The sequence below is a fragment of the Empidonax traillii genome, unplaced genomic scaffold, assembly GCF_003031625.1.
Source record: "Empidonax traillii isolate 1590-97213 ecotype Southwest subspecies unplaced genomic scaffold, ASM303162v1 scaffold267:size678996, whole genome shotgun sequence".
Taxonomy (NCBI): Eukaryota; Metazoa; Chordata; class Aves; order Passeriformes; family Tyrannidae; genus Empidonax; species Empidonax traillii.
This window is the reverse complement of record NW_020955460.1, coordinates 608903-635388: the sequence shown is the minus strand read 5'-3', so window position 1 is coordinate 635388 and position 26486 is coordinate 608903. Positions and strand designations below refer to the sequence as shown.

General features: G+C 57.6%; 3 protein-coding genes across 9 annotated transcripts; 2 read left to right on the top strand and 1 right to left on the bottom strand.

The window, feature by feature from the left end:
- Nucleotides 1-6: 6 nt before the first annotated feature.
- FAM173A (family with sequence similarity 173 member A) lies at nt 7-2537 on the top strand. Its single transcript, XM_027889595.1, has 5 exons — nt 7-71; nt 160-264; nt 815-955; nt 1418-1468; nt 2049-2537. The coding sequence occupies exons 1-5, from the start codon at nt 36-38 to the stop codon at nt 2235-2237; spliced, it is 522 nt and encodes a 173-aa protein (XP_027745396.1). The 5' UTR covers nt 7-35; the 3' UTR covers nt 2238-2537.
- A 317-nt stretch (nt 2538-2854) lies between these two features.
- Nucleotides 2855-25716, bottom strand: CCDC78 (coiled-coil domain containing 78). Of its 6 annotated transcripts, none has more exons than XM_027889575.1 (17): nt 25527-25716; nt 17319-17407; nt 15828-15905; nt 15433-15561; nt 15172-15258; nt 14774-14953; nt 11017-11154; nt 10888-10938; nt 10161-10249; nt 9299-9455; nt 8804-8929; nt 7882-8093; nt 7141-7312; nt 6178-6221; nt 4718-4784; nt 3948-4048; nt 2856-3529 (listed from the first exon to the last, which is right to left on the bottom strand). In XM_027889575.1, exons 2-17 carry the CDS (start codon nt 17394-17396, stop codon nt 3406-3408), a joined length of 1833 nt encoding a protein of 610 aa, XP_027745376.1. In that variant the 5' UTR covers nt 17397-17407; nt 25527-25716; the 3' UTR covers nt 2856-3405. The 6 variants fall into 6 exon arrangements, with proteins under 6 accessions (XP_027745378.1, XP_027745376.1, XP_027745379.1 ...); XM_027889578.1 differs by having other exon boundaries at nt 2857-3529; nt 9377-9455; XM_027889577.1 differs by lacking the exon at nt 6178-6221 and having other exon boundaries at nt 2855-3529.
- IGFALS (insulin like growth factor binding protein acid labile subunit) lies at nt 22585-26485 on the top strand. Of its 2 annotated transcripts, none has more exons than XM_027889582.1 (2): nt 22585-22639; nt 23230-26485. In XM_027889582.1, the coding sequence occupies exons 1-2, from the start codon at nt 22624-22626 to the stop codon at nt 25041-25043; spliced, it is 1830 nt and encodes a 609-aa protein (XP_027745383.1). In that variant the 5' UTR covers nt 22585-22623; the 3' UTR covers nt 25044-26485. The 2 variants fall into 2 exon arrangements, with proteins under 2 accessions (XP_027745383.1, XP_027745384.1); XM_027889583.1 differs by having other exon boundaries at nt 22612-22639; nt 23233-26485.
- Nucleotide 26486: the final 1 nt, after the last annotated feature.

The window sequence follows — 26486 nt, the reverse complement described above, 5'->3', positions numbered from 1 at the left end:
GGGCGGCCGCCTGGGCCACCTGGGCGGTCGTGCTGATGCCCGGCTTTCGCCGCGTCCCCCTGCGGCTGCAGGTACCCCCCGACACCACATCCCCCCCCGGCCCCCGTCACCGCCCTCCTCGCCCCGACCCCCCGCCCTGACCCCCCTGTGCCCCCACAGGTGCCCTACCAGCCCTCCAGCCCCCGGCAAGTGGCGAACGCCCTGGCCCTGCTGCGGGGACGCGCGGGCAAGACGGTGGATCTGGGCTCGGGAGATGGACGGCTCGTAAGGGCTGGCTCGGGGGATGGGCTCGGGGGGGGGCTTTGGGGTGCCCGGGGTGGGCAGAGGGCAGGGAGGGTGGATGGGACACCCACACACACGGGCTGTGGGTCTGGATGGTCCTCCTGGCTGTGGTATGGGACCAGAGGGTCCTGGGTGGTCCTAGGTTGTTCCAGAACAAACTCGATGGTCCTAAATGGCCCTAGATGACCCTATATAGTCCTAAATGGCCACAGACAGCTGTCCTAAATAGCCCTCTATAGTCCTAGACTGTTCTAGGTGGTCCTAGATAGTCCTAGATGGCCCTAGACAGCCTTAGGTGGTCCTAGGTGGCTCTAGATAGTTGTATGTGATCCTAGACAGCCCTAGAAGACATCACATGCAGGGAGCAGGGTGGAAATGCATGCTCTGGAAGGTGCTGGGAACCAAGGTCCCCCTGCCCGTGAGCCAGCTTGGAGGGAGGGAGTGGAGCTGGGCAACGGCCCCTGGCCCCCCAAATCACTCCCCCAGACTCAACACTGAGGTCCTTTGAGTTTCAACTCTCTTCCCTCTCCAGGTGGTCGAGGCTTACAAGCAGGGCCTGAGGCCAGCCCTGGGCTATGAGCTCAATCCCTGGCTGCTGTGTCTCGCCAAGTACCGCGCCTGGAGGGCCGGGTACCACGGCAAGGTCTCCTTCTTGAAGGAAGATCTGTGGAAGGTAACAGTGTCCCGAGGGTCTGGCTGTGCCAGGGCAGGGCCAGGGCTCTGTCTGCATCTCCAGGCTGGCTTTGCTGGTGGCTGCTTGCTGATTCCCCAGGGAAGAGAAAAACCACCCTGCTTTCCAGGGGAATGGCAGAGCTCCTTCTTGGGGCGGCTTTGAGGAGAGAGGTCTGGGTGCTTCTGACACGGTGACGAGCTTCTAAGGCTAACATCAGGTACCCGCAGCCTGACTGGAGAGAATCCATCAGGGAATGTGGTTCTGGGATGGTGCTGGAGGCAGGTGTTTTCCAATAGGTGCTGCTTTCACACCCACACATCCCCATCCCACATGTCTTGGGGCATCTTTGCACCCTCCGAGGTTCAGAAGAAGATTATCCATAAGGCTTGGACGCTTAGATGGTTCCCCTTGCTCCCCCTGTGCCTGTTGCTTCTTTCATTCCCCTTTTCCTGCTCTTTTAAGGTGGATCTTTCTGACTGCAACAATGTGATCGTCTTCCTGGCCCCCAGCGTGGTGAGTTGGTCCCTCGCATTCTGAGTTGTTCAGGGGGAGCTCGAGGAGGGTTTTCTTGGAAAAGAGGGGGGATCTGGGACAGAATAAGGCCAAGTGGGCATTGCTGTGAGCGAGTGGTTTGGTGCTCAGCAGCACCGGGATTTATAAAACCATGGAATTGTTAAGCTTGGAAAAGCCCCCCGAGATCATCAAGTCCAACCATTCCCCCAGCACTGCCAAGGTCACCACTGACCCCTGTCCCCAAGTGCCACATCCACAGGGCTGCTCCAGGGATGGTGAGCCCACCCCTGCCCTGGGCAGCTGTGCCAGGGCCTGGCCACCCTTTCTGTGTAGAAGTGTTCTCAGTATCAAATCTAAACCTCCCCTGGCACAACTTGAGGCTGTTTCTTCTTGTCCTGTGGCTCATCACTCCTAGTCCCAGCCTTACACCGAAGCCAGCACCAGCCCTGTGCTTTGAATGCTTGATGCACCTGCTTGGGACCCGCTGGCTGTGCCCAGAAGCTGCCCTGTGGTCCCTGGTGGCACTGCCACTACGTGACCATGTCCTAAGGTTGCCTGGCCCTGGCTCTTCTCTCCCCAGAAACCTCCCTTGGCCACGAAGCTCCTGGCAGAACTCCCCGACGGGGCCCGGGTGGTGTCTGGACGCTTCCCCTTCCCTTCCTGGACCCCCAGCAGCACCCTGGGGCAGGGGCTGGAGCAGGTCTGGGCCTATGACATCAAGGAGGTGCGTCAAGCAGCACAGAGCAGCGCCCAGGGAAGCCCAACCTGACAGCAGCCTCGTTAGGCTCAGTCTAACACCAGCCTCGTTAAGCCTGGCATTAAGGGTCAGAGCCTCTCCAGCCCTAGGCTCAGCTCAGGACAGCAGTGCTTGGCCAGGATTTGTCCTGGGGACTTGCAGGGTGGCAGTCACTCAGTTTTCCAAAGAGTTTGGGAGAAGCAAGGGAGTTAAAAAATCAGACCAGGAAATCCTGTGATTAACGCAAGATTGAAGGACTAAAGCTCCAGTGGCTCTTTCTATATGTTGGCTACTTTATTTAATTTTTCAAAATAAATATTTGGTTGGTTGTTCCTTTGAGGTTTTTGGTTCGCCTTTGAGCTGCAGGACAATCCTGGACCCAGAGCATCCATCCGTCCTGGACTCTTGTCTTTGCTCCACCATCCCTTAGAAGGTAACACAGAGGGAGTGTGTCCAGCTCACCTCCCCTGAAGGATCAGCTTGGCCCCGCTCATCTATGTAACGTTCCATTTTCCACTCAAACACAGAGGAAAAAAGGGTTTTCCCACCACAGAATCTTAAGATCATGGAATGGTCTGGGTGGGAAGGGACCTTAAAGCCCATCTCATTCCACCCCCTGCCATGGTCAGGGACACCTTCCACCAGCCCAGGTTGCTCCAAGCCCTGTCCAGCCTGGCCTTGGACACTTCCAGGGATCCAGGGGCAGCCACAGCTTCTCTGGGCAACCTGTGCTAGGGCCTCCCCCTCCTCACAAGTAAAAAGCAGCTCATTCCTTTGTCCAGCCTCAGAGTGGCTTGAGCCAGCCTTGGCTCCATCTCACGGGAGCTGGGAGGGGAGGGGAGCGAGGCAGGAGCAGCCCTCGGGCTCTGGTCCAGGTCTCAGCCAGCAGAAATGTTCCAGCAGGAACAGGAACCTGTCCCTGCAGCCTGGCATTAAAGAGCTGCCTGGGAACCTGAGCCCGTGTCCGTGATGTGCTCGGGGAACAGCAGAATTCCTGCAGCCCGGGGATAGGCGAGGAAAGACGAGACACAGTTGTCTTGTCTCGTTTTAGTGCTGTGAACTCGAGACGGGGAACACCCACATGCTTTCCTTCGCAGCTCCCAGCCTGGGCAGGGTGCTTGCCCGGCAGTCCACAGAACACAAACCTCCTGCTTCGAATCCTGCCCCTCCCCACGCTGGTGCTGCCGTGGATCGTGGAGTGCTATGGATCATGGCTGGCAGTCCTGGCCCTGGGCAGGGGGGGAGCAGCAGCTGCCCTGGCACTGAGCACACGTGGCCCCTCGCTGCCCTCGGCGTTCCTGAGCTGCAGGATCTCCCGCTTGTACCTGCAGTGGGAAGCAGCACAGTGTCCCCAGGCACTGAGCCATGCCTGGCAAGTGGGAACCCCCAGCCTTTCATCTCTAAGGTGTTCACGGGCTCTGCAGAGAGCCCTGACCCGACTTCCCAGCTGGGGAGGTGGATCATGCTCCACCAGACAGGCCCTGCCCCAGGAGCTGCTCTCCCTGCTCCAGGGCAGGATGAGCCGAGGAGAGAGGCTGGGCATGTGGCTGGGCATGTGGAAAAAGGGCTGGTGGCAGCTGCCTGCACAGCTGGAGGCGCAGCAGGACATCAGCCGTGCTGGCAGTGCTGTGGCTGTGCCAACAGCGGGCACTGGCAGTGTGGTGGGCACCGTGATGTCCCTGGCAATGAGCCTGGAGGTAAACTGGGAGCGCAGGGCAGAGCAGGGGGACCTCACCACCTCACCTGGCAAGATGCTGATCTATGTACTCCTGCAGCTCCAGCACCTGCTCCTCTGCCACGACAGCCCGAGTCAGCAGCTGGCTCCTCTCCTGCTCCAGATCCTCCTGGAGGGGCAGAGAAACAGGGAGAAAACAGGGAGAAAACTGAGGCTGAGCTCTCCCAGCTCCCTCTGGTGCTCCCGCTGCTCCAGCCCCTTCCCCAGCTCCATTCCCTCTCTGCACATGCTCCAGCCCCTCAATGTCCTTTTTGTCACGAGGGGCCCAAAACTGACCCCAGGACTGGAGGTGCCTCAGCAGTGCCAGCACAGGGGACAGGCACCCCCAGTTTGTTATAGAGATTCCAAGATGCTTGTTCTGAAACATAGGCAGGAGTGATGAGGGGCTGCTCTCCTTCCTTTAGCAGCAGGGACAGCAGGGCCTTGAGACATCACCTGCTGGGACTTGTCAGCATCACTTGGTGGGCCGAGGCCAAAGCCACAGCAAGGCTTCATGGAAAGTGGTCCCCAGGCAGTGGTCACGGCCCCAAGGCTGCCAGAGCTCCAGGAGTGTTTGGACAGTGCTCTCAGGGACAGGCTGGGATTGCTGGGGTGTCTGTGCAGGGCCAGGAGTTGGACTGGATGATCCTTGGGTGTCCCTTCCAACTTGGGATATTCAGTGATTCTGTGAAAGTTTCCCCACTCCAGCCTGGAGCAGCACATCAGGCCCAGGGCAGCACATCCTTGCATGTGGGTGAGGGATAAGCTTTCACTCCAACAGGCTGTTCCAGACCTTTACCTGGGTGGTGTGTGCCAATTCCCGGAGCTGCTTCCGGACCTCTGCCCAGCCCTCCTCGTCCAGCTGCCTACGACAGAAGAGCATATTTGGATCATGCCCAGCTATCAAATCCAGCCCACCCACAGCTCACACAACTCATGCCCATCCCACCATGAAGCCCAGCCCTTGATCCTTTCCTCTCCCGACGCCCAGACCTCTTCAGGGCATGTGGCACCATCCCTGTGCCCAGGCACGGGAGTCACGGCCCTTCTGCCAAGCTTGGGATTCCCCACCAGGGCAGCTGGGCCTGGTCCAAATCACATCATCACTCGCTCGTTGGAGGCCTCTGTGCGTGCAGAGAGAGCCCTGAACCTGCCACTGCAGGGCTGAGTCTGGTGGGAACAGAGAGCCATCAATGCCAGAGGCTGGCGCTGGGAGCACAGCCCGTTCTGGTCAGCGAGCACGATAGGTGAGCTGTCTGCTCGGCCCGGCGTGGGAAAGCCCTTCCCACTCCCTCCCAGTCTGAGCGAGGAAAATAACAGGTCCCATCTGATGCTCGGGGAATTTGGGCTGTGTGAAGGGAGGAATGCATTGTGCTCCCTTCCTGGGGCTGCAGCTTCCCAGCCCAGGGAGATCCCGGCTGGGATTCCGTGGGAGTGAGAAGACAAGGGGACAATAATCAGGGAGTCCATGCAGCTGATAAGCCTCCACGGCGTGGGGGGCGTGGAATGAGATGGTCTTTAAGATCCATTCCAACCCAAATCATTCTGTGATGTTATGATAAAAGCAAGAAGCAGGAATTAGAGCTTGTGCCTGAGACCCTTGCAGAGCGCAGTGGCTCTGGCACTGACCCACTCCTCGGTGCTGGCACCCAGCTAATGGAATACCTGACGTGTTTTCTGGGTGCCCACATCTTAAAATGCTGAAAAATCCCAGCTCAGGTTTCCCCTACGCTTTGTTCCAGCTCTCCACAGCTATAGCTGTTCGAGTTTCAGCAGAAAAATAGAGCAGGGAGAAGAGACTCATCAAAAAATGAGCAAATCCAGAGCTTGTTGGGAAGGCAGGGAGGCATCAGCATGATGGCACCGAAGGGTTCCAGCCCAGCTCCTGCGCTGGGAGGGAGGAGAAACAGGACCATCCCAAACTGGTGGTGTTCCGTAGCGCTTTCTCGGGTTGTGATCCACCAAAGCACTTGGGCATATGCTTAATGTCAGCTTCTAAAGAGGTCAGTGGGACTATAAACAGGATTAAATCAAATATATGCTTAAGAGCTTTCTTGGATCGAGGCCCAAATGACCAGCTCTCTTCCCCCCGGGAAGGGCTGTGCTGAGGGGACAGCCAGCTGTTCTCCCCAGAGCAGGCCCAGGAGCTTCCTTTCTCCCTGTTTATTGCTGTCTCCAAGCAAGCAAAAAAGATTCCTCAATGCACACATTAAGGAGAGTTTGGAATGAGAGATATCCTCTGAGACAAACAGCACTTACTGCTCTGGAGGCAGTGGAGAGGCAGAGGCTTCTTTCAGTCTTTTCTGGAGGCAAAAGAAGAGCAGGATTCCCGTAAGCATTCAACCATTGCTATCCCAGATCCTGCCACCTTCGTAGAAATCATGTCATGGAATGGGCTGGGTTCAAAGGAACCTCAAAGCTCATCCAGTCCCACCCCCTGCCACGGGCAGGTACACTTTCCACCAGCCCAGGTTGCTCCAAGCCCCCTGACATGGCCTTGGACAGTTCCAGGGCTGGGCAGCCACAGCTTCTCTGGGCAACCTGTGCCAGGGCCTGCCCACCCTCATAGGGAAGAATTTCTTCCTAATATCCAATCTAAATCTCTCCTCTTTCAGTTTAAATCTGTTCCTCTTGCCCTATCACCCTCTCCCCCTGTAAAAACTCTCCCCCTTTTTTGTAAGCCCCCTCAGAAGTGGCACAACATACCCCAACACTCCCACAGCCACCACTGCCCTGGCAAGGAAATGATGTGCCATAGAATCTTAAGGTTTTAGATCTCCTATCCTCCAACTTTTTAAATAAATGCATCCCATGCAAATCAAGGGATGTTCCTCCCATCCCTGGAAGTGTCCAAGGCCAGGTTGGATGGGGCTTGGAGCAATCTGGGCCGGTGGGAGGTGTCCCTGCCCATGGAGGAACAAGATGAGCTTTTAAGGTCTTTTCCAACCCAAGTCATTTGGGGATTCCATGATTCTGTGACTGGGAGATGACTGAAATATTCCCTGCCTGTGCCATGGGCAGAGCAAATCCTCAGGGAGAGGGTGGATGTGGCACCTGGGAACGTGGTTTAGCGGTGGCCTTGGCAGTGCTGGGGGAATGGCTGGACTTGATCCTGGAGGGCTTTCCCAACCTAAACAACCCTGTGAACGCCTAAGAAAGGGGCTCAGTGTCACCTGCAAGACTCTCCCCACCACCCACCCCGTTTCCCTGCCCAGCCTTCACCTTTTGCTGTTCCTGGAGCTGCATCTCCAGCCTCGCCTTTTCCTCCCGCAACCGGTTCAGCTCCCGGGTGGAGTTTGTGAGCAGCTCTGGGTCTGAGATGCAGAAGTGGAGCTCAGCAGGGCCACAATCCACAGCACTGCTCCCCAGGGACCGGATCTGCTCTCGCTGGAGCCTGCAATGTGCCAGAGGGGTCAGTCTCTGGTTGTTTTTTTTGGGTGACAACACTGAGCAGTCCTGCTGCTCCTGGAGGTACCGTTCCCTTGGGACCCGCTGGTTTCTGGCCACCTGCAAAGGATAAGTGGGAGCATTCCTGGGAGAGTTTCTGAGGGGAGCTTGTCCTAGAGCTATTTGTGGCTTTTATACCACAAGTATTTCTGCAGCTTCCCACAGCCCAAGCTGCTGAGAGCGGAGCTGAAAGCACTGCAGGGACGGGCTGGGAGGTGGAGCTATTTGTGGTACCTCTGCATTTCCACACCATCCAACGTGGGATCAATCTCTCACCCTGAATTTTACGTGGGAGAAACATATGTGCAAAGCAGCTCCACGGTGTCCAGAGCTCCCTGACGTGCAGCTGGAGGCACCTCCGTCCTGGATTGTCAGGAGCAGGGAGAACGTGTGCTCCACATCCCCTGCTCCCCCCGGGAGCCCCATTTGCCTCCCTCTAGGACACTGGGGTGGATGTGTGGGGCACTTCACTTGCTCCTGAAGGCAGAGGCGGCCCAAGGCCTGTCTGAGCCTTACCCATAGGCAATCAGCAGGTTCTGGTGCTTCTTCACCAAGTCCTTCATGCGTTTCTTGTACCCCCGTGCTGCCCGAGCCAGCTGCTCTTCCCGAGACTTGTAGGAAGCCCGGATATCCTTCAGCATGTTGTCCACAAAGTGCTTCATGGCAGCGTGATCAGCTGGGGCTTTGCTGTGTCCTGTCATGTGGCTGGATTTGCTGTCCATGTAGTTCTGTAAATGTACAGACAGAGGAATCGAGGGGGAATGGCTTCCCACTGACAGAGGGTTGGGTGGGATACTGGGAAGGAATTCTTCCCTGTGAGGTTGGGGAGGCCCTGATGCAGGTTCCTCAGAGAAGCTGTGGCTGCCCCAGCCCTGGAAGTGTCCAAGGCCAGGCTGGACTGGGCTTGGAGCAACCTGGGCTGGTGGAAGGTGTCCCTGCCCATGGCAGGGGGTGGAATGAAATGATCTTTAAGGTCCCTTCCAACCTAACCCATTCTATGATTCTAAGCCAGCCCACCTCTGCACCCAGTTTTCCTGTATGGCCCTGCAAAATGATCTGTGAGTTTATTGCTGGGATTTTTCTTGGTCAGATAACTGGGATTGAAAGATCCTCTGATTCACTTATTTAGTCTTATTTATTTGCAGCAGCCTGCAAGAGGAGGGCAGCCAGCATGGAGAGATCTGAGGGAACAGCTGTGTCAGGGCAGGCTCAGGGTGGATCTCAGGGAAAGGTTCTTCCCCCAGAGGGTGGTTGGCACTGAACAGGCTCCCCAGGGCAGTGGGCACAGCCCCAAGGCTGCCAGAGCTCCAGGAGGGTTTGGACAACGCTCTGAGGGACAGGGTGGGATTGTTGGGGTGTCTGTGCAGGGCCAGGAGTTGACTCATGATCCTGTGACACTCCCCAGGTCAGCAGAGCCCCTGGGGCTGGGGGTACCCACCGCCACGTCCCTGATGTAGCGCGCCAGCCGGGAGCGATATTCCTCGTTCAGCTCCTTCAGCCGCAGCTGCAGCCGGGAGTTCTCTGCCTCCACCTCCTGCAGCTGGCTCTGGGATGTGAGCAGCACCTGGGCACAGCAAACAAAAAAAAACTGCTGCCCTCATCCTCCAGCCAGGGAGGGGCAACTGAGAAGCTCCATAATACACCGGAGATTTCCTTTCCAGATATTCAGCTTCTCTAGAGTCGGGAAGATCCTGAGTTTTCAGAGAAGTCCGATGGAAATGTTTAGAGCCTCAATTCCCCTGCTACCTTCTGTTATTTGCCACCTCCCCACCCCAGTGATTCCACCAACTCTTTCTAAAAATCAGCGAACAGAATTCCTCCCACCACCTGAGCCAGCAGCACCTTCCACCACGTGCGGAAGGAAAAGGCACGGGGAGGAGAACCTTGGTGGGACAAGCTCCCTGGAGAGGGAGAGGGAGAGGTGTCAGGGTACCTGGATACAAGGCATCCCTCCCTGGAAGCTCAGGAATAGCACGTGGCTCCCAGGAGGAGCAGGGGAAGGAATCCTCACCGCTGACTGCTCCACCAGCCTGCGCTGCATGTCCCCGATGGCTCCCTTCGCCTCCTGCAGCTCCTTCCCCAGCCCCAGCCTGGACACAAGGGAAGAAAATCTGTTATATTTTAACACACACACCCCCCCCCCATCCCTGGAAGTGTTCAAGGCCAGGTTGGGTGGGGTTGGGAGCAACCTGGTCTAGTGGAAAGTGGCAGGGGGGTGGAAGGAGATGATGTTTAAGGTCCTTTCCAACCCAAGCCATTCTGGGAGTCTCTGTAGGTCCAACACAGCCAGCTTTGGGAAGGAAATCACTGGGATGACAGAAATCTCCCAGCAGCTGCTCCCATCCCCTAGAGTGCATCAGCCAGCACCACAGAACTCTCCCCATCAAAGGTGAATCTCCTCCCCAGGCACAGGGTCCAGTCCTGCAGCATCCCTGCTGGGGCAGCCTTTCCCAGGACATCAACTGCATCCCATGACAGTGGAAGATCTTCTGTGGGGGTGAGGGCTGGGGCTGGACTCATCTCTGGGCTGTCACACGTTTGCTGAGTGTTACAGAAGGTGGATTTCCCAGGTGTCCCTAAACACCACCAACTTAAAGCAGACAGCTGATTCTTTGAAGAGCCTTGAAAACATCAGGTTTTCCTTCCAGGTCTCACTTTTTCCAAGGGTGAATTATCATTCCTGCCTTGTACCCCACCAGAGACAGGTTGCCTCCTCTCCTGCTCCCATGGATCAAATCCAGCTGCAGTGAAGCCCATAAATGCCCAGCCAAGCAGAAGGTGCCCCCAACACTTACACTCGCTCCTCCAGCTTCTGCTGCTGCCAGTCGTGGGTTTTCTTCAGCTTTTCAAGCTCCACTTTTATGTGATCCTGGTTTCCAAGCAACTGAGGGACAAACAAAGAGGAAGATGAGGCAGAAGCAAAGAGAGGACGAAGTGAGGAGAGGCTCCAGTGAGCAGTGACATGCTGGGGAAAGGACTGGTTTAACTGGAAGGGACTGGTGCCCTGCAGCACACCAGAAACGGAGGCTGATCTGCAGACAGGGCACGTGGAGGTGCACACGTGTCACCCTCCCGAGGGGAATTCTCACGTTGAGAGTCACATTCCCAGCAGGAGCTGGTGGTGGAGCCCAGGCTGGTTCCTCAGGGGCTGCAGATGGGGAGGAGGCTGGAAGCATCTCCCTGCTCTCAGCTGCGGGTGCTTCGTCACCCCCAGCTTTCTCAAGTAAGAGCAAGAATAAGTGTCCTCTGCACTCGCTGGCTTTTAAACTCCTGCCTGTGTTCGCCCTGGCGGGGCACGGACAGAGGGCACCTCCTGTGCCCTCCCTCGGCTCTGCCTGCCCACCTGGAGTTATCCCAGCCTCACTGTGCAACTGCACAGATTAAAAATAAAAAAGAATTTAAAATGAATCGAGGCATCAGCTGATCCACAAAACCCAAGTTAGCACAAGGAGGTGCCAGCCACAGTTGGAATCAGTCCCCCCCTGCTTCCCAAGGATCCAGCAGCAGGCCCCACACACTCACATTTCTCTCCAGCTCCTGCCGCTCGTGTTCAGAGGCAACTACGTCTTCAGGCTGGTTTTAGGAGAGACAGAAGGGCCTGTTAGATCCTTGTTGTCCAAGGAGCTGGTGGAAGGGCAGACAGTTCCTTACCTTCCCTTTCTCTCTTTCCAGCTCCACAGAGGATTGATGGGCCATGGCAGGTGGGTGGGTGCTCTCTGTGCCAGGAAGGGTGATCCTGCCTCTGGCCAGGTTGAGGAGCTCTTGGGTGAGCTCTTCATTCCTCCTGACCTGACAGGTCAAACAAGAAGGAAAGAAAATCCTCCTCTGGTCAGCACATAACCCGCTGCTCCTGGTGTGTGCACAAGGCAGGCACCCCCGTGGCCTCCCAAAAGCAAGTTCTAATTTTAGTTCTCTCTCCTATGGTCGTATCTGCACCGGTCCAAAGATAAGAGTGATTTTCTAGTTCTCAAGTAAACGCATTTCCAGGCAGCAGGGTTACCTTATCCCTCTGCCTGTCTCTCTCTCACGTTCAGATCCAGCCCTGGGCACAGCTCTGCTACCACCTCTCTCCTCACTCCAACCCTGCACCCTCCGTGCAGCCTCCCAGCACCTCTGGAACGTCTTTCCCCGTGGAACAGCTTTGAAACAGAGCTGGACTCCACGATGCAAGAGAAGGGCCAAACTGACACAATCCCAGTGTGGTTGGGATGCATCCCCCCAGCAGCAGCCAGCCCACAGCTCCGTGTAGGCAGCGAGATTCAAAGCGGTGCTGGTGTGAAGTGACACATTTCCAAAAGATAAAGAGGATCTGAATGAGAAAAGCTCCCTTACAGGTGATCTGGAAGGAACATTGGGGGAATTCATGTCTCCCGGGAGGGTTTCTGTGTAGATAACAAAGCTTTGATGGGGTTTATGACTGGGGACAAGCTTGAGTAATTGTTACCATGGCAGTGAATCGGGAGGATGGGAGGCAGAGGTCATCTGAGTCATCCGTGGAGAGAATAGCTTATCAAAAGATAGCACAGGGTGGGCTGGGGGAGAGCGAGGAGAAAAGAGGCTGACAAAGAGGTGAGATATACAGCTGTGAAACCTGTCAGCTCCGCAGAGCCAGCCCCGCTTGTTCCCCAGCCCAGAACGATCCATCTGCAGCTGTCAGCCCCCACAGCTCGGTCGGAAAGGGGGCGCAACTACCGGTTTAGCAAAAAAAAAAAAAAAAAAAAAAGCGGCAATCCCGGGTTTGAGCTGGGCTTCGCCGAGCTCCCGAGCCTGGCCTGGCTCCAGGGAAAACCCCCGCGTGGAACCCGGCTCGCAGGCACCGGGGTCGCCTCTGCCGAGCGCCGCCGCAGCCGCGGGACAAAGGGAGAAGGAAACGGGGAGCGAGGAAAGGTCGGAGCCCTGAAAAGGAAGAATTTACAGCGAGTCAGAAAACAGGCACCGAGTGCCTGACTGGCATCTTCTGCGAGGCACTTCCCAAGGGCTGGGCAAGGCCGGCTCTGCGGCCGGGACAGCCCCGGGGCGGTGTGTGAATCCAGCACAATGGGGCGCCCGGCAATTCAGAGGCTCCAACTGTTCCCGGCCAAGGGGCCGTGAATGAGTTGGCGGAGCTGCTTCTGCGCCAAGCAGCCATGACAACATATTGGCAAGGTCACAAGTAGCACTTGTAATTGGGAATGTGTAAAAGGTTCATTGTCTCCCCAGAAGAGCGCCGGGGAAGGGGAGGGGGCAGAACCGCAGGCTGCTTTTTCCCATTTCCTTTGGGAAAGTCCACACTGGGAAAATAATGAGCGAGAGGCCCATGTCGCGACAAGTCCCAGCCTGCCAAGTTGGAGCCTTTCTGGCTTCAGGCAGGGATATCTGGTAGTCAGAGCCAAGGAATCGGGGTAAACCCCTCAGCATATGGATTACATCCAAGGAATTCACCTCTGGCTTCTGGACCACGCTCCACTGCTTCTTGGAGCGACCTGGTTTAGTGGAAGTGTCCCTGCCCATGGCAAAGGGTAGAACGAGATGGGCTTTAAGGTCCCTTCCAACCCAGGCCATTCCATGATTCTATAATTCTCCAGGCACAGAACTGAATCCACGTGTTTTCCCTCTCTGAAACATTCCAGGATCCATGTGAAAAACAGTGTGTTATTACCTCTTAACTCGCTGAACCCGTCATTTAGAGATGTCAGCTACCTGAAAATCGAATTTTTGACAAACACACTGCACCCCCTTGGGGACAAGAAGCAGCTGAGAGCGCTGAGCATGGAGCTTTTCCTCCCTGAGGAGGGAGCAGAGCAGCTCTGCCTTGTGCTGCAGTGGGATGACAGGGTGGGTTCACCTCTCTCCGAGAGCTGAACTTGCCTCCTTGTAAGAAATTCCCATTTTTCAGCTCATGGAAGACAGATGATCAGCTCACAAGCGTCACTAACCCACAGCATGATCGTGATCCCATATCCTCCTCTACCAGAGCTTTGCAGGCCATCCAGACAGACTGGGCCAAACAAACATGCCTAGTCTCAGCTCCACATCTTCCCACCACAGCTGGGCATGGAAAACCAGGTCATTTCGCTGAACCAGCTAAACTATCTGCTGGGGGAGGGAAGGAGGGAGGCAGGAGGGTGTCAGTCATTCCATCCAATTTAAAAAGGAGGAGAAGCAGGAGAGAGGAGAGGGAGGAAGGGCTATTGAAGTGGCTGTCCTTGCCAAAGAAATACACAAATCCGGGTCCAAAAGACTCTGGTTAATAATTGCTAAGCCAGCAGTCATCGTGAAGGTGACTATCCTTTAAGGAACCATCAGAAAGTTGCTCGAATTCGGTGTTTTTATGAAGTTGTCTGCCTAAAAGCTCCCAGGCCCCTTCCCGCCTCCGCCCGCAATGAGAGCGGCTCCAATCCGTTCACGTGCAGCCCGCGCAAGCCAAGCAGAAAAAAAGGGAAACAAAGCGGGCTGGCAGCGCGGGGGGAGCGGCCCCGTGTGCCCGGGCCAGCCCCACCGTGACCCCCAGAGCAGGGAGGGGGCCGGCCCGGGGAGGGGAGGCTGTGCCAGCGGGGCCGGGATCACACGGGTCAGCGTGGGCTCAGCGCCCACCCCGCTGCGCAGAGCGGGTCCCACAGCACAGACCCTGCGAGGAGGGGGATGTGTGACATCAAACCCCCAGCTCTGCAAACAAACCCAGGCCATGGCACAGCTGAGGGGCTGGACGTGCCCTGGCCATGTGCCCTGGGCTGATCCCACAGTGTGGGCAGCAGGGGAGGGGGAGATTCTGCCCCTCTGCCCCCTCAGGTGAGACCCCCCTGCTTCAGATATGGGGAACCAGCACAGGAAAGACATGGAGCTGCTGGAAAGAGTCCAGAGGAGCCCACAGGGATGCTCCAAGGCTGGAGCCCCTCTGCTCTGGAGCCAGGCTGGGAGAGCTGGGGGGGGTCACCTGGAGAAGAGAAGGCTCCAGGGACACCTGAGAGCCCCTTGCAGGGCCTAAAGGGGCTCCAGGAGAGCTGGAGAGGGACTGGGGACAAGGGATGGAGGGACAGGACACAGGGAATGGCTTCCCACTGCCAGAGGGCAGGGTTAGATGGGATACTGGGAAGGAATTGTTGTCTGTGAGGGTGGGCAGGCCCTGGCACAGGTTGCCCAGAGAAGCTGTGGCTGCCCCTGGATCCCTGGAAGTGTCCAAGGCCAGGTTGGACAGGGCTTGGAGCAACCTGGGCTGGTGGAAGGTGTCTCTGCCCATGGCAGGGGGATGGAATTGGGTGGCTTTTAAGAGGCCCCTTCAGTTCAAACCATTCCCTGATTCTCTAACCAAGCCTCCCTGGAGCCGAGCTGTGACACGAATACACAACCCAAAGCCACCAAGCTGCCTGTGCCTCAGAGGAGTGTGAGCTGGAGCCAGGAACACCAGGATGAGCACTGCAGTCTGTCTCACCTCCTGGTCCAGCTCTTTCCCGAGGGCCAGGTAGTTGCTCTTCAGAATGATGTACTCCTGTGCCACCTCCTTCCGAGCGCTCTCCAGGGCTCGCAGGCGTTCCCGCAGGGAATCTCGTTCCCCCGTCACCTTCTGACTGCACAGCTCCAGCTCCCGCACACGGCTCTCCAGGGCCAGGACCTGCAGAGGGAAGGCAGCAGGATTAGACTGCGGCAGAGACCAGGAGCAGTCACAGGGAGATGAGTTTCATGGCATCTGGGATGTGTCAGGAGGGAATGGAGCTCTAGGCAGAGCCAAGAGAACATGCCAAGCAAAGCGAAGATGGGTGTGTGAGGAGCTGGACTGCTGGAGGAAGGCATTGGCAGGGCAGAAATTGGCTGTTCCAAGCTTTTAGATACCATATTTTTCAGTTCAAAGTTCTCCGTCTCATACTGCTCCTTCATTTTGTTGGTCTCTATCTGGAGATCGACGAGGTCTTTGGAAATCTGGGAGAAGAAAGGACCTAATTAAAGCCATGGATGGATTCTGAGGCCAACGTGATGTCTAAGCACAATACCCACCCCTCTAGAAGGAGGAATTTCCCCCCAGATTTTCTACTGTGGATCTACAGACCCCTTACAGCCTCACAGCTCAGTTCTCTCCGACTCCCAAAGTTTTACCTTCAGTTTTTCCTCTTCACTGAAGAGCACCCCGGCTGGGAAATCTGCCTTGGAGCCAGCCACCTGCCTCACCCCCTCCTGGGGGTCTCCAAGCCGGTCCATCCCATCGTTCCCATCCTGCAGCTGCACCTGGAGACACAGAGCAGCTCCCACAGGGGGTGCCAGCAGAGCCCTCCTCCCCCTGCCACTCACCCACCACCCACCGAGCTGCTGCAAGAGCTCGGCTTTTCAGAGCCTGAACAGACTCTAGGTGGGATTTTCAGCTGCCATTTTCCTCCTGCAGCGAGGATTTCATCGGCAGAGCGCTCGTTCCATCACCCAGGAAGGGGTTGCAGACCTTCACACTTCTATTTTTCCTTAGCAAGGTGCTGCACGTGCTCTCTCACAGCACTTACCTTCTCGTTCCCCCCAACAATTCCAAGATCCATGTGCTCAGAGGCCGGGATCTCAGCACACTGTGGGGCAGGCAGCAACTGAAAAGCAAAGGAAGGATCTGAGGATCTCCAAGGAACTTCTCCCTGGAGGTCCAGCAACCACTGTTGCTACCAGCTTTGGTTACTGGAGGGTGTGGCGTCCCCCTCGATTTTAAGGTGGAACCAATAATTCCAGCCACCCTGGGAGTTGTTAGAGGGGAGGAAATGGCATTTCTGGGAAGGCTTCTGTATTCCCAAGTCAGCATACAGCAGGTATTGGAATGAGCAGCTCAGGAAACACCCCCAGTAGTGCCATTTAGGAGGTCCCACACTATTATGGGCTGTTCCCAAAGCTGGCTGTAGGGGTGGGCTCCGTCTCCAGTGCAGGGATCTTCCAGTACAGAAAGGGGGCTGATAAAAAAGAGGGAGAGCAACTTTTCCCGTGGACAGATTGTGCCAGGACAAGGGGGCTTCCCACTGCCAGAGAGCAGGGTTAGATGGGATATTGGGAAGGAATTGTTGGCTTTGAGGGTGGGCAGGCCCTGGCACAGGTTGCCCAGAGAAGCTGTGGCTGCCCCTGGATCCCTGGAAGTGTCCAAGGCCAGGCTGGACGGGGCTTGGAGCAACCTGGGCTGGTGGAAGGTGTCCCTGCCCATGGCAGGGAGTGGAACAAGATGAGCTTTGAGGTCCCTTCCAATCCAAACCATTCCATGATCTATGATCTGATTAACCCATTAATTCACCCATGAACCCTGCCATCTGCTCCAAACCATCCAGCAGCATCTAACTTGCTGCTGGGCAACTTTCTCTTGATGTCTGCAGTCCTTGTACCTCTCATGTCAGTGAGTCACCCAAAAGGTCCCAGGATCTTGGAGCTGTGATCAAGCTGAAGCTGGTGACAGAAAAGACCCTTCCCAGTTTATCCCTTCACATCAGAGATACTGTGTGGACAAAATCTAAACTTCGAAGCAAAGCATGCACTGAAACAAGCCCAGATTAGCCTGGACAGTGCAAAAAGTGGGTTGTGCTGGTCTGCACACTGCTGATGGCTCCAAACGGGGACCAGCCAGGCTGGAACAGGACGAATCCCAAGTGTGTGCAAAGCTGAAAGCACTTGAAGAGTCTCCAAGGTAAGAGTGAGGGTAAGAGGGAGTGCAGACCATGGTGGAATAATGCTGGAGAACCTGGAACAGGGGTAAAATTAGATGGACTAGGTGACCTTTAAAGGTCCCTTCCAACTCAAACTATTTGATGGTTCTATGAGTCTAAAATGAATTCCAGTTCTTAATCTCCTCATTTCAGGCTTATTATCGCTGCTATTTCTGTAGAGTGGGTGAGTTTAGGTAAGAATCTGTCTTTTAGAGAAGAAAAGCTTTGACAATTCATGTTCAAAAAAGACCACAGCTCTGAATAACTCTTCTGGATCTGTCAGAGCCAAGAGGATGGGAGGGAGAGGGGCCATCCTGACAGAACCTGGGCCAGACTGCTGGAGCAGCCCCTCGAGGGGGATTGGATGAAGGTCCATGGATGTGATACCCAGGGACTGAACATTCTGGGAGCTCGGGGGAAGGAGAAGCCAACAGAACGTCCAATTATGGCTTATTTTTCAGCGAAAGAACTTAACAGACCTGAAGTAATTTTATTAAGGTAATGAAAGTGCTTATGAGAATTCACAGTCTCTTCACACCCACCGAGGAGCTGAAAGCCAAATTCACACCCCGCCCACGGCAGAGGGGGCTCAGCACACGGGGGAGCTGAGCAGCAGCTCCACTCCCCGGGCACATGCCGTGTCCTGAGGGGTCTCAGCCCCACAGGTACACCCCAGGGATGGGCACCCAGGCTGTCCCAGACCCCAGGACACCCGATTTAGGAGGGCAAACAGCCCGTGCCATCACGGTGGCACCGCCAGCTGCTCCTTGATCTGCAGGGTGCCCGTTTCACACGCCAGAGGGCAATTAAAATGCACAAATACGGCATTATTTATGTAACCCCACCTTGGTGGCAGGTGTCCTATGGGCACCAGGAACCTATCAGTGCTCACTTTCCCCATGGCTTGGGAATACGAAGCAAGTTTTGTCCCGGCCAATGCCACAAAAAAGCAATTTTGGGCTGAGAAACGAGGTTTTAGGGTGTCACTGCAGCCCCAGATCTCCACCCCAGCTCCAGAGTGAAACCAAACAGAAAGCCTGTGTTTTGTTAACCCCACCAAAGGCCAGCTCTGCACTGAGGGTTTTTCACTCCAAGGTACCAGCCTCTCCCCTGGGATGCAGCACAAAGATGGAGAAACGCTCCCAAACCCACGGGAGCTCAAGGGGAAACCGGTGGGATGTTTGCAGCCCGCAGCCCACCGGGCCGGTCCCGTTGTCACCTCCCTGTCAGGGTCACACACCGCGCTCGGCCCCCGAGGGGACCCCCGGGGGGAGCAGGGGGAAGGTGGGGGGAGCAGCCCCCGCCCGCTCCGGAGCCTCCCGCGGGGCCCGGCACGGCGTTAGAGCAGTGACTGGCTCCATCTGGCTTCCAGCGCCAGCAAAGGGAATTCGCCTTCGCTCCTGGATGCGGCGAGTTCCTGCTGGCACGCGGCTGGAGCACCGGGAATGCCCGTTGTGGCGGGAGCAGCCCGCAGTGACACCCACCTGGAGTCACAGAGGTGCCCAGCCGTGGCACCCCTGGGCCAGGTTCCCACTTATCTCCCCCCCAGCGCATTTTCTTTTTATATCCAGTCTAAATCCACTGCCTCCCAGTTTAAAACCATCACCCTTTCTCCTGTCTCCACAGGTCTTGAGGAAAAGCCCTTCTCTGTTGCTCTTATGTCTTGCCAGGCTGCCACAAGGTCTTCTCCAGGTGGGACAGCCCCAGCCATCCCAGCCTGGGGAAGGGAGAGGAGGAGGGAGCTGGAACAGCTCTCCCTCCTGAAGAACAGGGCAGGTTCTTCCAGCCTCCTGATCTTTTCCATGGTCCCCTCTGGACCTGCTCTGACCCACCCAGGTCTGGCTTGTGCTGGGATCCCGATGCTGGATGTGTGTGTGTGTGTCCCAGAGGAGTCAAGAGGCAGAATCATCTCCTCGGCCCTGCTGAACAAGCTGCTTGTGCTGCAGCCCAGGAGGTGTTGGGTTTGCTGGACTGCCAGCACCCACTGCTGCCTCATGTCCCATCTGTCACCCCCCTGGCATCTCCAGGTCCTTCCCCACAGGGCTGAGGAGGAGGGCTGGGGTGGGGCAGGCAGGGAGACCCCAGGAGCAGGCAGTGGGGAGGGTGGTGTGGCCCATCCCCCTGAGCAGGAACCCCGAGGACCAGGCTGATCCCTCCACCCAGCAGCTGCTGTGGGGCTGGCGTAGATCCCACCAGGCCTGGAGAGCTGACCTGGGACAGGGACAACACCCTCCCCCCTTCCTGACACACCAGCACTGTCACCGAGGTGAGTTAGGCAAGGTGGCTGCCTCCCATCCCTCTGTTCACTCCCCAAATCCAGCTTTGGCCTGGCAGCCACTGCTGGGACAGGCTCTCCTGCCATTCCCTGTCCCCATGCACCTCCAACCTCCTGCTCCTCAGGTTTCTTTTCCCCAAATCTCAGTGTCTGGGAATTTTCCCATCTCTTTCTCTGCTGGCAGCTGGCCCACTCTGAGTCATGCCTTGGGGATGTCCTCACCTCTCCCAGTCCAACCAGTCCAGCCAGGCTGGGCTGGTGGGGAGGTGTCACGTGGTCACCAGGGCTGTAATAATTGGCTTCCCTGAGAGCCTCTGGTGCATCCTGCACCTTTCCCAACTTTCCCAGCACCCCTGGCAGGGCAGGAACTGACACTTGGTGATGCCCACGGGGACCTTTGCCCCCATTCCCAGGTCCCCATCTCCAGGGTGGGCAGAAATGTGGGTGGCCAGTGAGCACCAGGCCAAGCCCCACTCCTGGGGTTTGGTCCCTGCTGGTGTCCCCAGGAGAGTGGCACAAGCTCTGGGGTGCTGGTGTCACCCATCCCAGCTCTCTTGGGCAGCAGCACCAGGGCTGGCACGGTTTTGGCTGGGGATGAGGAGCAGGAGTGCTGGTTGCCCTGGCAACGTGAGATGGTCTCCTCCAGACAGGGACAATATTTGGCAAGGTTTGCTAAAAATACTCCCTAACTCAGCTGTGACAACACCACGTGTCACATCCCTCCTCCCCTCAGGGCTCAACCCGAGCTGGTGCTGTCCCTGCTCACTCAACCTGGTGGGTGGGGATGGAGCAGAGAGTTCCTGGGGTCCCACAGCAGACCTGGTAGGGCCACCAGCACCAGTCCCTTCCCAGTTCAGCCAAAACAGGGAGCCAGGAGCAGCTGGTGGCATTTCCCACACACAGGGACTGGGAAGCTCCCTGGGGAGGGACCTGCAGGCATGGGAGGGCTGCTGGGGAAGGTAAATGATTCCTGAAGAGTTTAAATAGGTTTAAAAAGTACTTTTTTTACGATTTTGCTGCTTTTCCTAATACCATTACAGCCTTCTCCATGGCAACCAGGGGAGGAGGCTCAGACTTTGGTCCCGGACAGGGAGATTATCTGTCAAAGCTGAAGTGATGGGGGGATCCAGCAGGGAGGTCCACACTGGCCAGGGACATGGTGGGAGGAGGACATCCATGGTAGGGACCTAAACGAGGTCCCCAGGGTGGCTGTGGAGCCGTGGTACACTGGGCAGGTGGAGGGCCAGGTGTTCAAGGTGGGCTCATGGTGATGCTGAAGGGATTGACATTCACTGGGTTCCAGCAACTCCTACCACAGGTGATGGGACACATCAGGAAGAGATGCCCTGAGAGAGGTTTAAAGGTGGAGACAGGACTAGAGCAGATGCCTCAAGGACCTTTAAAGGTGGAGATGGGTCCAGCTTCTCCCTGCACTGCAGCCACCCTGGGAAGGGATTTGCTTATTGACCCTCTTTATTTTCCCATCACATCTCATGTGACACTTTCCCAGAGAGGGCTGCTGGAGGCAGGGCTCAACCTGCTTCCAGCCACAGGCAGGGCTCGTTTAAACTTCCCACAGAGGTTTGTGGGTTTTGGCTGGCTGAGCTGTGCTGGCTCAGCTCTTTTCAGCTCCCAGATTGATTACACCTTGTGTCAATATGTGCTCAGTGCCTATTAGTGGGTGAGTGTATCCCCATCCCGCGTTTCTCCCTTCTGATCTATAAATTCCCAGAAGAGAGGATTAAAATAGAGGGGGAGGAGAATGGCACTCAGGGCCAAAAGGGAAGGGAGAAAGCAGAGCCTGTGGGAAAGTTGTGTTGCAAGGCTGGAGCCTGGATGTCTCTCTTTCTCCGACACCTCTTCCCATGGGCATGGAACTGCCTGAGTTCAGCGGTGAAGAGCTGAGATGTGGCCTGAGGGGCTGGGGGGGAGATGCCAGGCATGGTGGGGGTACCCATGGTGTGGGACTGGTGGGGGACAGCTTCCCTGTTCCACCTCTGCCTCCCAAACCAGCCTGGTGGGAATGGAGCTGGGGGAGATGCCAGGCTCCCATGGCATGGGGGTGGAGAGCATCCCTGCTCCACCTCCAGCACGGGGGGGAACCAGGGCTGGCAAGAACAACACTGGTGGGAGATACCTGTTCCTGAAGGTGAATGATGCCAAACTTCATCTTCAGGGAAGAACAGAGCTACCAGGACATGGGGAAGGGTTGGTCATGGCTTTTCCATCCAGTAGCCACTGGCCATGAGGCTCCTCTCGCTGGGGCTTTTTCTTTCTCTTTCTTCCCTGGGAAGTGGTAAAAGATTCCACAGAAGCCGTGTTGGAGGCTGGTGGGGAAATGCCCAGGGACACAGGAGGAGGTCACCAGCCTCCCCAGGGTGGTTTTGATGAGCTGCCAGGGGCAGAGTGTGATCTGCCAGCCCTGGAGCACCATCCACCATCACCATCCAGGGGACTCTCGTGGTCACCATCTCACCGGTGGGAGATGGGCTCTGCTTCCCCTTGGGCACAAAAACACTGAGCCAAACCTGTGGTGCTTCCAGCACCACCTCCACCCACGGGAGGGGTCTGGGGGTTCAGCCCTGAGGTTTCTAGTGCTACATAGAGAGCTTTTTCCCACTTCCCAGCTCATTTTCCACTTGCATCATCATTAACCCTCAGGTGTTCCAGCCCATCTCACACCAAGGATGACCCCCACACCTCTAATGCCTGTGTACTACAGATGCTCCAAGCCCCAGGGTGTGGGGTTTGGGTCCTGATGCAGCAGGAGGACCCACTGCCAGGGCTTATCCCAGGGCACCCCTGGGATGAGAGCAGGGCAGGCACCCAGGGAAGGGTCATTCATGGGTCACTCTGTGAGGTTACTCCATCCCTACCTCCACGCTCACTGCCCACACAAACCCCATCTCTGGCAGGACCCCCATCCTCACTCCATCAGATTCCTGGACATGTCACTCCATGCCCTTTTCCTGAGCTGCCCTAAAGGCAGTTACAGACCAGGGGGAGCAGCGAGGAGTCTGTCCCGGTGCCACTAACCCCGACCAGGCTGTCCCGGGGACTCATTGCAGCCCTGCCCAGCAGCAGTGGGGTTAAACCCAGCCCAGCCCAGCAGCAGTGGGGTTAAACCCAGCCCAGCCCAGCAGCAGTGGGGTTAAGCCCAGCCCAGCAGCAGTGGGGTTAAGCCCGGCCCAGCCCAGCAGCAGTGGGGTTAAGCCCAGCCCAGCAGCAGTGGGGTTAAGCCCGGCCGGCCGGGTGGCTGGACAGGCGTCAAGGTGGTTGCTCCATCCATCCCTGCGGGCGGCGGGGCCGGAGAACGGAGCGGGAGCGGGAGCAGGAGCTGCCCTGCCCGTCGCCATGAGCGCAGGCAAAGGTGAGGCTGGGGAACCTGCCCCTGGGCCGGGCTTGGGCTGGGGGGACACGCTCGAACTCTGCTGGGGCTTCGCTCACCTTTCGCTCTTCTCCTCCTCCACTGCTAATTAGACGTTCTGGGGGTCCCCCGAGCTGCCTGGGGGACTTGCAGGCACTGTAGGGCAGAGCCCAAACCTGGCTGGGGGCTGCAGGGATGGGCAGGGACTGCAGCACAGAGACCCCCCCGGCTCCGAGGAACAGCAGGTTAAGGGGAGGCAGTCGGGGAGGAAGGAGGAGAGGGGACTGGGGGGGCCTTTCCCCATGAAAGGGAGAAGCTGCTGCAGCCACAGCAGTATAGAGGTTAATTCTGGGCGTCCATGCACCCGAGGAGTCCGAGCTGTGGCAGGAGTGGGAGGTGATCCCGCACCCTCTCCCAGGGGATCCGGTCTCTGGAAACTGCTGCAGCTGCCCCGCGTGTGCAAAGGGCTGGCACCGACCTCTCCACCCGCCCAACTCCAGCAGAGCAGGCAGCCGGCAGGGGGGTCCCAAAGGGGTCCCCTAGAGCAGCCGTGCCCCTGCACTGACCGAGGCCCCTTTCCTCACCCCCCACAGCAGGCGTGCCCCTCCTGCTCCCCCTGGCCGTGCTGCTGGCCGCCGCCTCCCAGCCCCCCGGGGGGGACCCCCCGAAGGAGCAGGGGGACACGGAGCCGCCCCGCTGCCCCAGCCCCTGTGCCTGCAGCCTGGACGACTACAGCGAGGAGCTCAACGTGTTCTGCAGCGCCCGCAACCTGACGCGCCTGCCCGAGGACGTGCCCCACAACGCCAAGGCCCTGTGGCTGGACGGCAACAACTTCACCCTCCTGCCAGCTGCTGCCTTCAGGAACCTGTCAGCCCTGGACTTCCTGGACCTGCAGAGCAGCCAGCTGGCCGGTGTGGAGCAGCACGCCTTCCACGGGCTGAGGAGCCTCTACCACCTGCACCTGGAGCGCAACCGCCTCAGGCACCTGGCGCCCCACACCTTCCTGCACACCCAGAACCTCGTCTCCCTCAGCCTCAACAACAACCACTTCAGCAAGGTGGAGGAAGGGCTGTTCGCGGGGCTCTCCAACCTCTGGTACCTGAACCTGGGCTGGAACTCGCTGGTGGTCCTGCCTGACAAGGTGTTCCACGACTTGCCCAACCTGAGGGAGCTGATCCTGGCCGGGAACAAGCTCCCCTACCTCCAGCACCAGCTCTTCTGCAGCCTCACCGAGCTGAAGGAGCTGGACCTGAGCGGGAACGCGCTCAAGGGCATCAAGATCAACATCTTCGTCAAGCTGCAGAAGCTGCAGAAGCTGTACCTGAACCACAACCAGATCAACGCCATCGCCCCCCGCGCCTTCATGGGCATGAAGGCCCTGCGGTGGCTGGACCTGTCCCACAACCGGCTCGTCTCGCTGTACGAGGACACCTTCCTGGGCCTCCTGAGCCTGCACGTCCTCCGCCTGTCCACCAACTCCATCACCAGCCTGAGGCCCAGGACCTTCAAGGACCTCCAGTTCCTGGAGGAGCTGCAGCTGGGGCACAACAGGATCCGGAGCCTGGCGGAAAGGACCTTCGAGGGGCTGGGGCAGCTGGAGGTTCTCAGCCTCAACAACAACCAGCTGCAGGACATCAGGGCCGGGGCCTTCCTGGGGCTGTACAACGTGGCAGTGATGCACTTGTCTGACAACTGCATCAAGGTCCTCCCTGACTTTGTCTTCAAGGGGGTCACCAAGCTGCACAGCCTCCACCTGGAGCGCAGCTGCGTGGGCAGGATCCGAGCAAACACCTTCTCCGGGCTGTCCAGCCTGAGGAGGCTCTTCCTGCAGCACAACAGCATCTCCCTCATCGAGGACCAGAGCTTCAGTGAACTGCACGAGCTCCTGGAGCTCGACCTCAAGCACAACAGGCTGAGCCACCTCTCGCCACAGCTCTTCGTGGGTCTGAGCAACCTGGAGTACCTCTTCCTGTCCTCCAACCAGCTCCTGGAGATCTCTCAGGATACCTTCAGCCCGCTCCAGAGACTCTTCTGGCTTGACCTTTCCCACAACCAGCTGGAGTCGCTGGACAATGCCGTCATCTCCCCCCTGGCCAACCTGCGGTACCTCAGCCTGAGGAACAACTCCCTGGAGACCTTCTCTGTGGGCTTCCTGTGCCCCCCCTTCGCCCTGGAGCAGCTGTGGCTGGGGGGCAACAACTGGCACTGCAACTGCTCGCTGAAGGGGCTGCGGGAGCTGTCCCTGCAGCGGCCGGCCGTGGTGCCGCGCTTCGTGCAGTCGGTGGCCGAGGGGGACGACGCCCAGGTGCCCGTGTACACCTACAACAACCTCACCTGCCAGCACCCCCCGGCCCTGGCAGGGCTGGACCTGCGGGACACCACCGAGGAGAGCTTTGCTCACTGCTGAGCTGGGCTGGCCCCTCCCGGGGGATGAGCTGTTCCCGATGGGGGATCCTCCCCTGCCACCTCCCTGCCCCTGTCCCGGGGCAGCAGCAGGAGCTGGGGCTCTGTGGCCACCCCAGACGAGCCCAGCCTTGCCACCACCTCCAGCTGCCACCACAAGGAGAGCCAAGCCCAGGCAATGCTGGATGGGCAGCGGCTGCTGGGATTCAAACTGAATATTTCAGCCCTTTAATATTTAAATAGCAGCCCCCAGTTGTTCCCAGTGGGAACATCTCTAAGCCTCCAGGATGGGGGAATGCTTTATCCCCCTCACCCCTCCAGCAAGGGGCATCCCTGCCCGGGCCAGGACTTTTGTGGGACAAAACAAAGCATCTTCCTGCCACGGAGCAGTGGAGAAATCCTAAAAGCCCCCTCGAGCTCAGGGAAGGGGGCAGAGGACTTGCTTTAATGATTCCTTGCAGCAGCAGAGAGCCACACGTCACTCACCTGATAAATGGCAGCAGACAAATAAACCTTTGGAGCTATTGCAACCCCTCTTGGAAGTACATTTGTTCCACAGCTTGTGCTGCCTCCAGCTGGGGTTTCTCCCCAGAGCCCGCTCAGGGTGAGGGGTGCAGATCCTGGCTGGGGGTGAGGAGCTCACAGCGTTTCCCACAAGCTCTGGGGGGGTGACACGTGCCCAGAGAGAGGGAGCAGGAGGTGCCTGGCCATCCCCCCAGCAGCCCTGTCAGACTCCAGCGCTGCTCCTGGCTCTCCAAATCCCAAAGAAGCGTTCAAAGGTCAGGTAAAAATTTTCCTGGAAAATTGCGCACGGGGAAAACCCGTGGGTGAGGTGTGGGTCCCACAGGCACAGTGGGAGCAGGGGGGGATGGTGCTCCTGCTCTCCTCCAAGCAATGGCTGCCTGCTATAATCCAGTCTGGTTAGTGGGAAAATTTCCCTCTCTTCTTGAGACTTCACTGTGAGGGCAAATCCCAGACATGGAGAGGGAGGGAGGCAGGAGGGGCTCAGAGTCCAGGAGAGAGGGAGATAAGATGCAAGGCCACCCCCTCCATTTGCTTCCTCAGCTTAACTCAAGCCTGCAATGAGGAGGGCAGGTCCCAGGGGAGCAGCAGCCCGTGGAAAGAGGTCCAGGGAACGGGACACTCCGAGCAACGAAGCAGAAACCACCTGGGGACATGGAGGAGCCCCAAGCGTGGCAGGGGGATGGAGAACACCCGTGGCAAATGATCCCAAGAAGGACTGCCAGGGCCAGCCCACAGCAAGACAAGGGACAGGCTGGATCCTGAAGCTGTTGCAGAAGAAGAAGGGATTTAGCTGAATTCCAGCAAGGAAACCAGGGAAAAGCAGGAAGTACCGGGATGCACATGAAGTGCTCGCAGCGCCAAGACTCGGACCTACAACGAGGTCTGAGGCCACGGGAAAAGCAGAAGTCACAGACTTGGATTC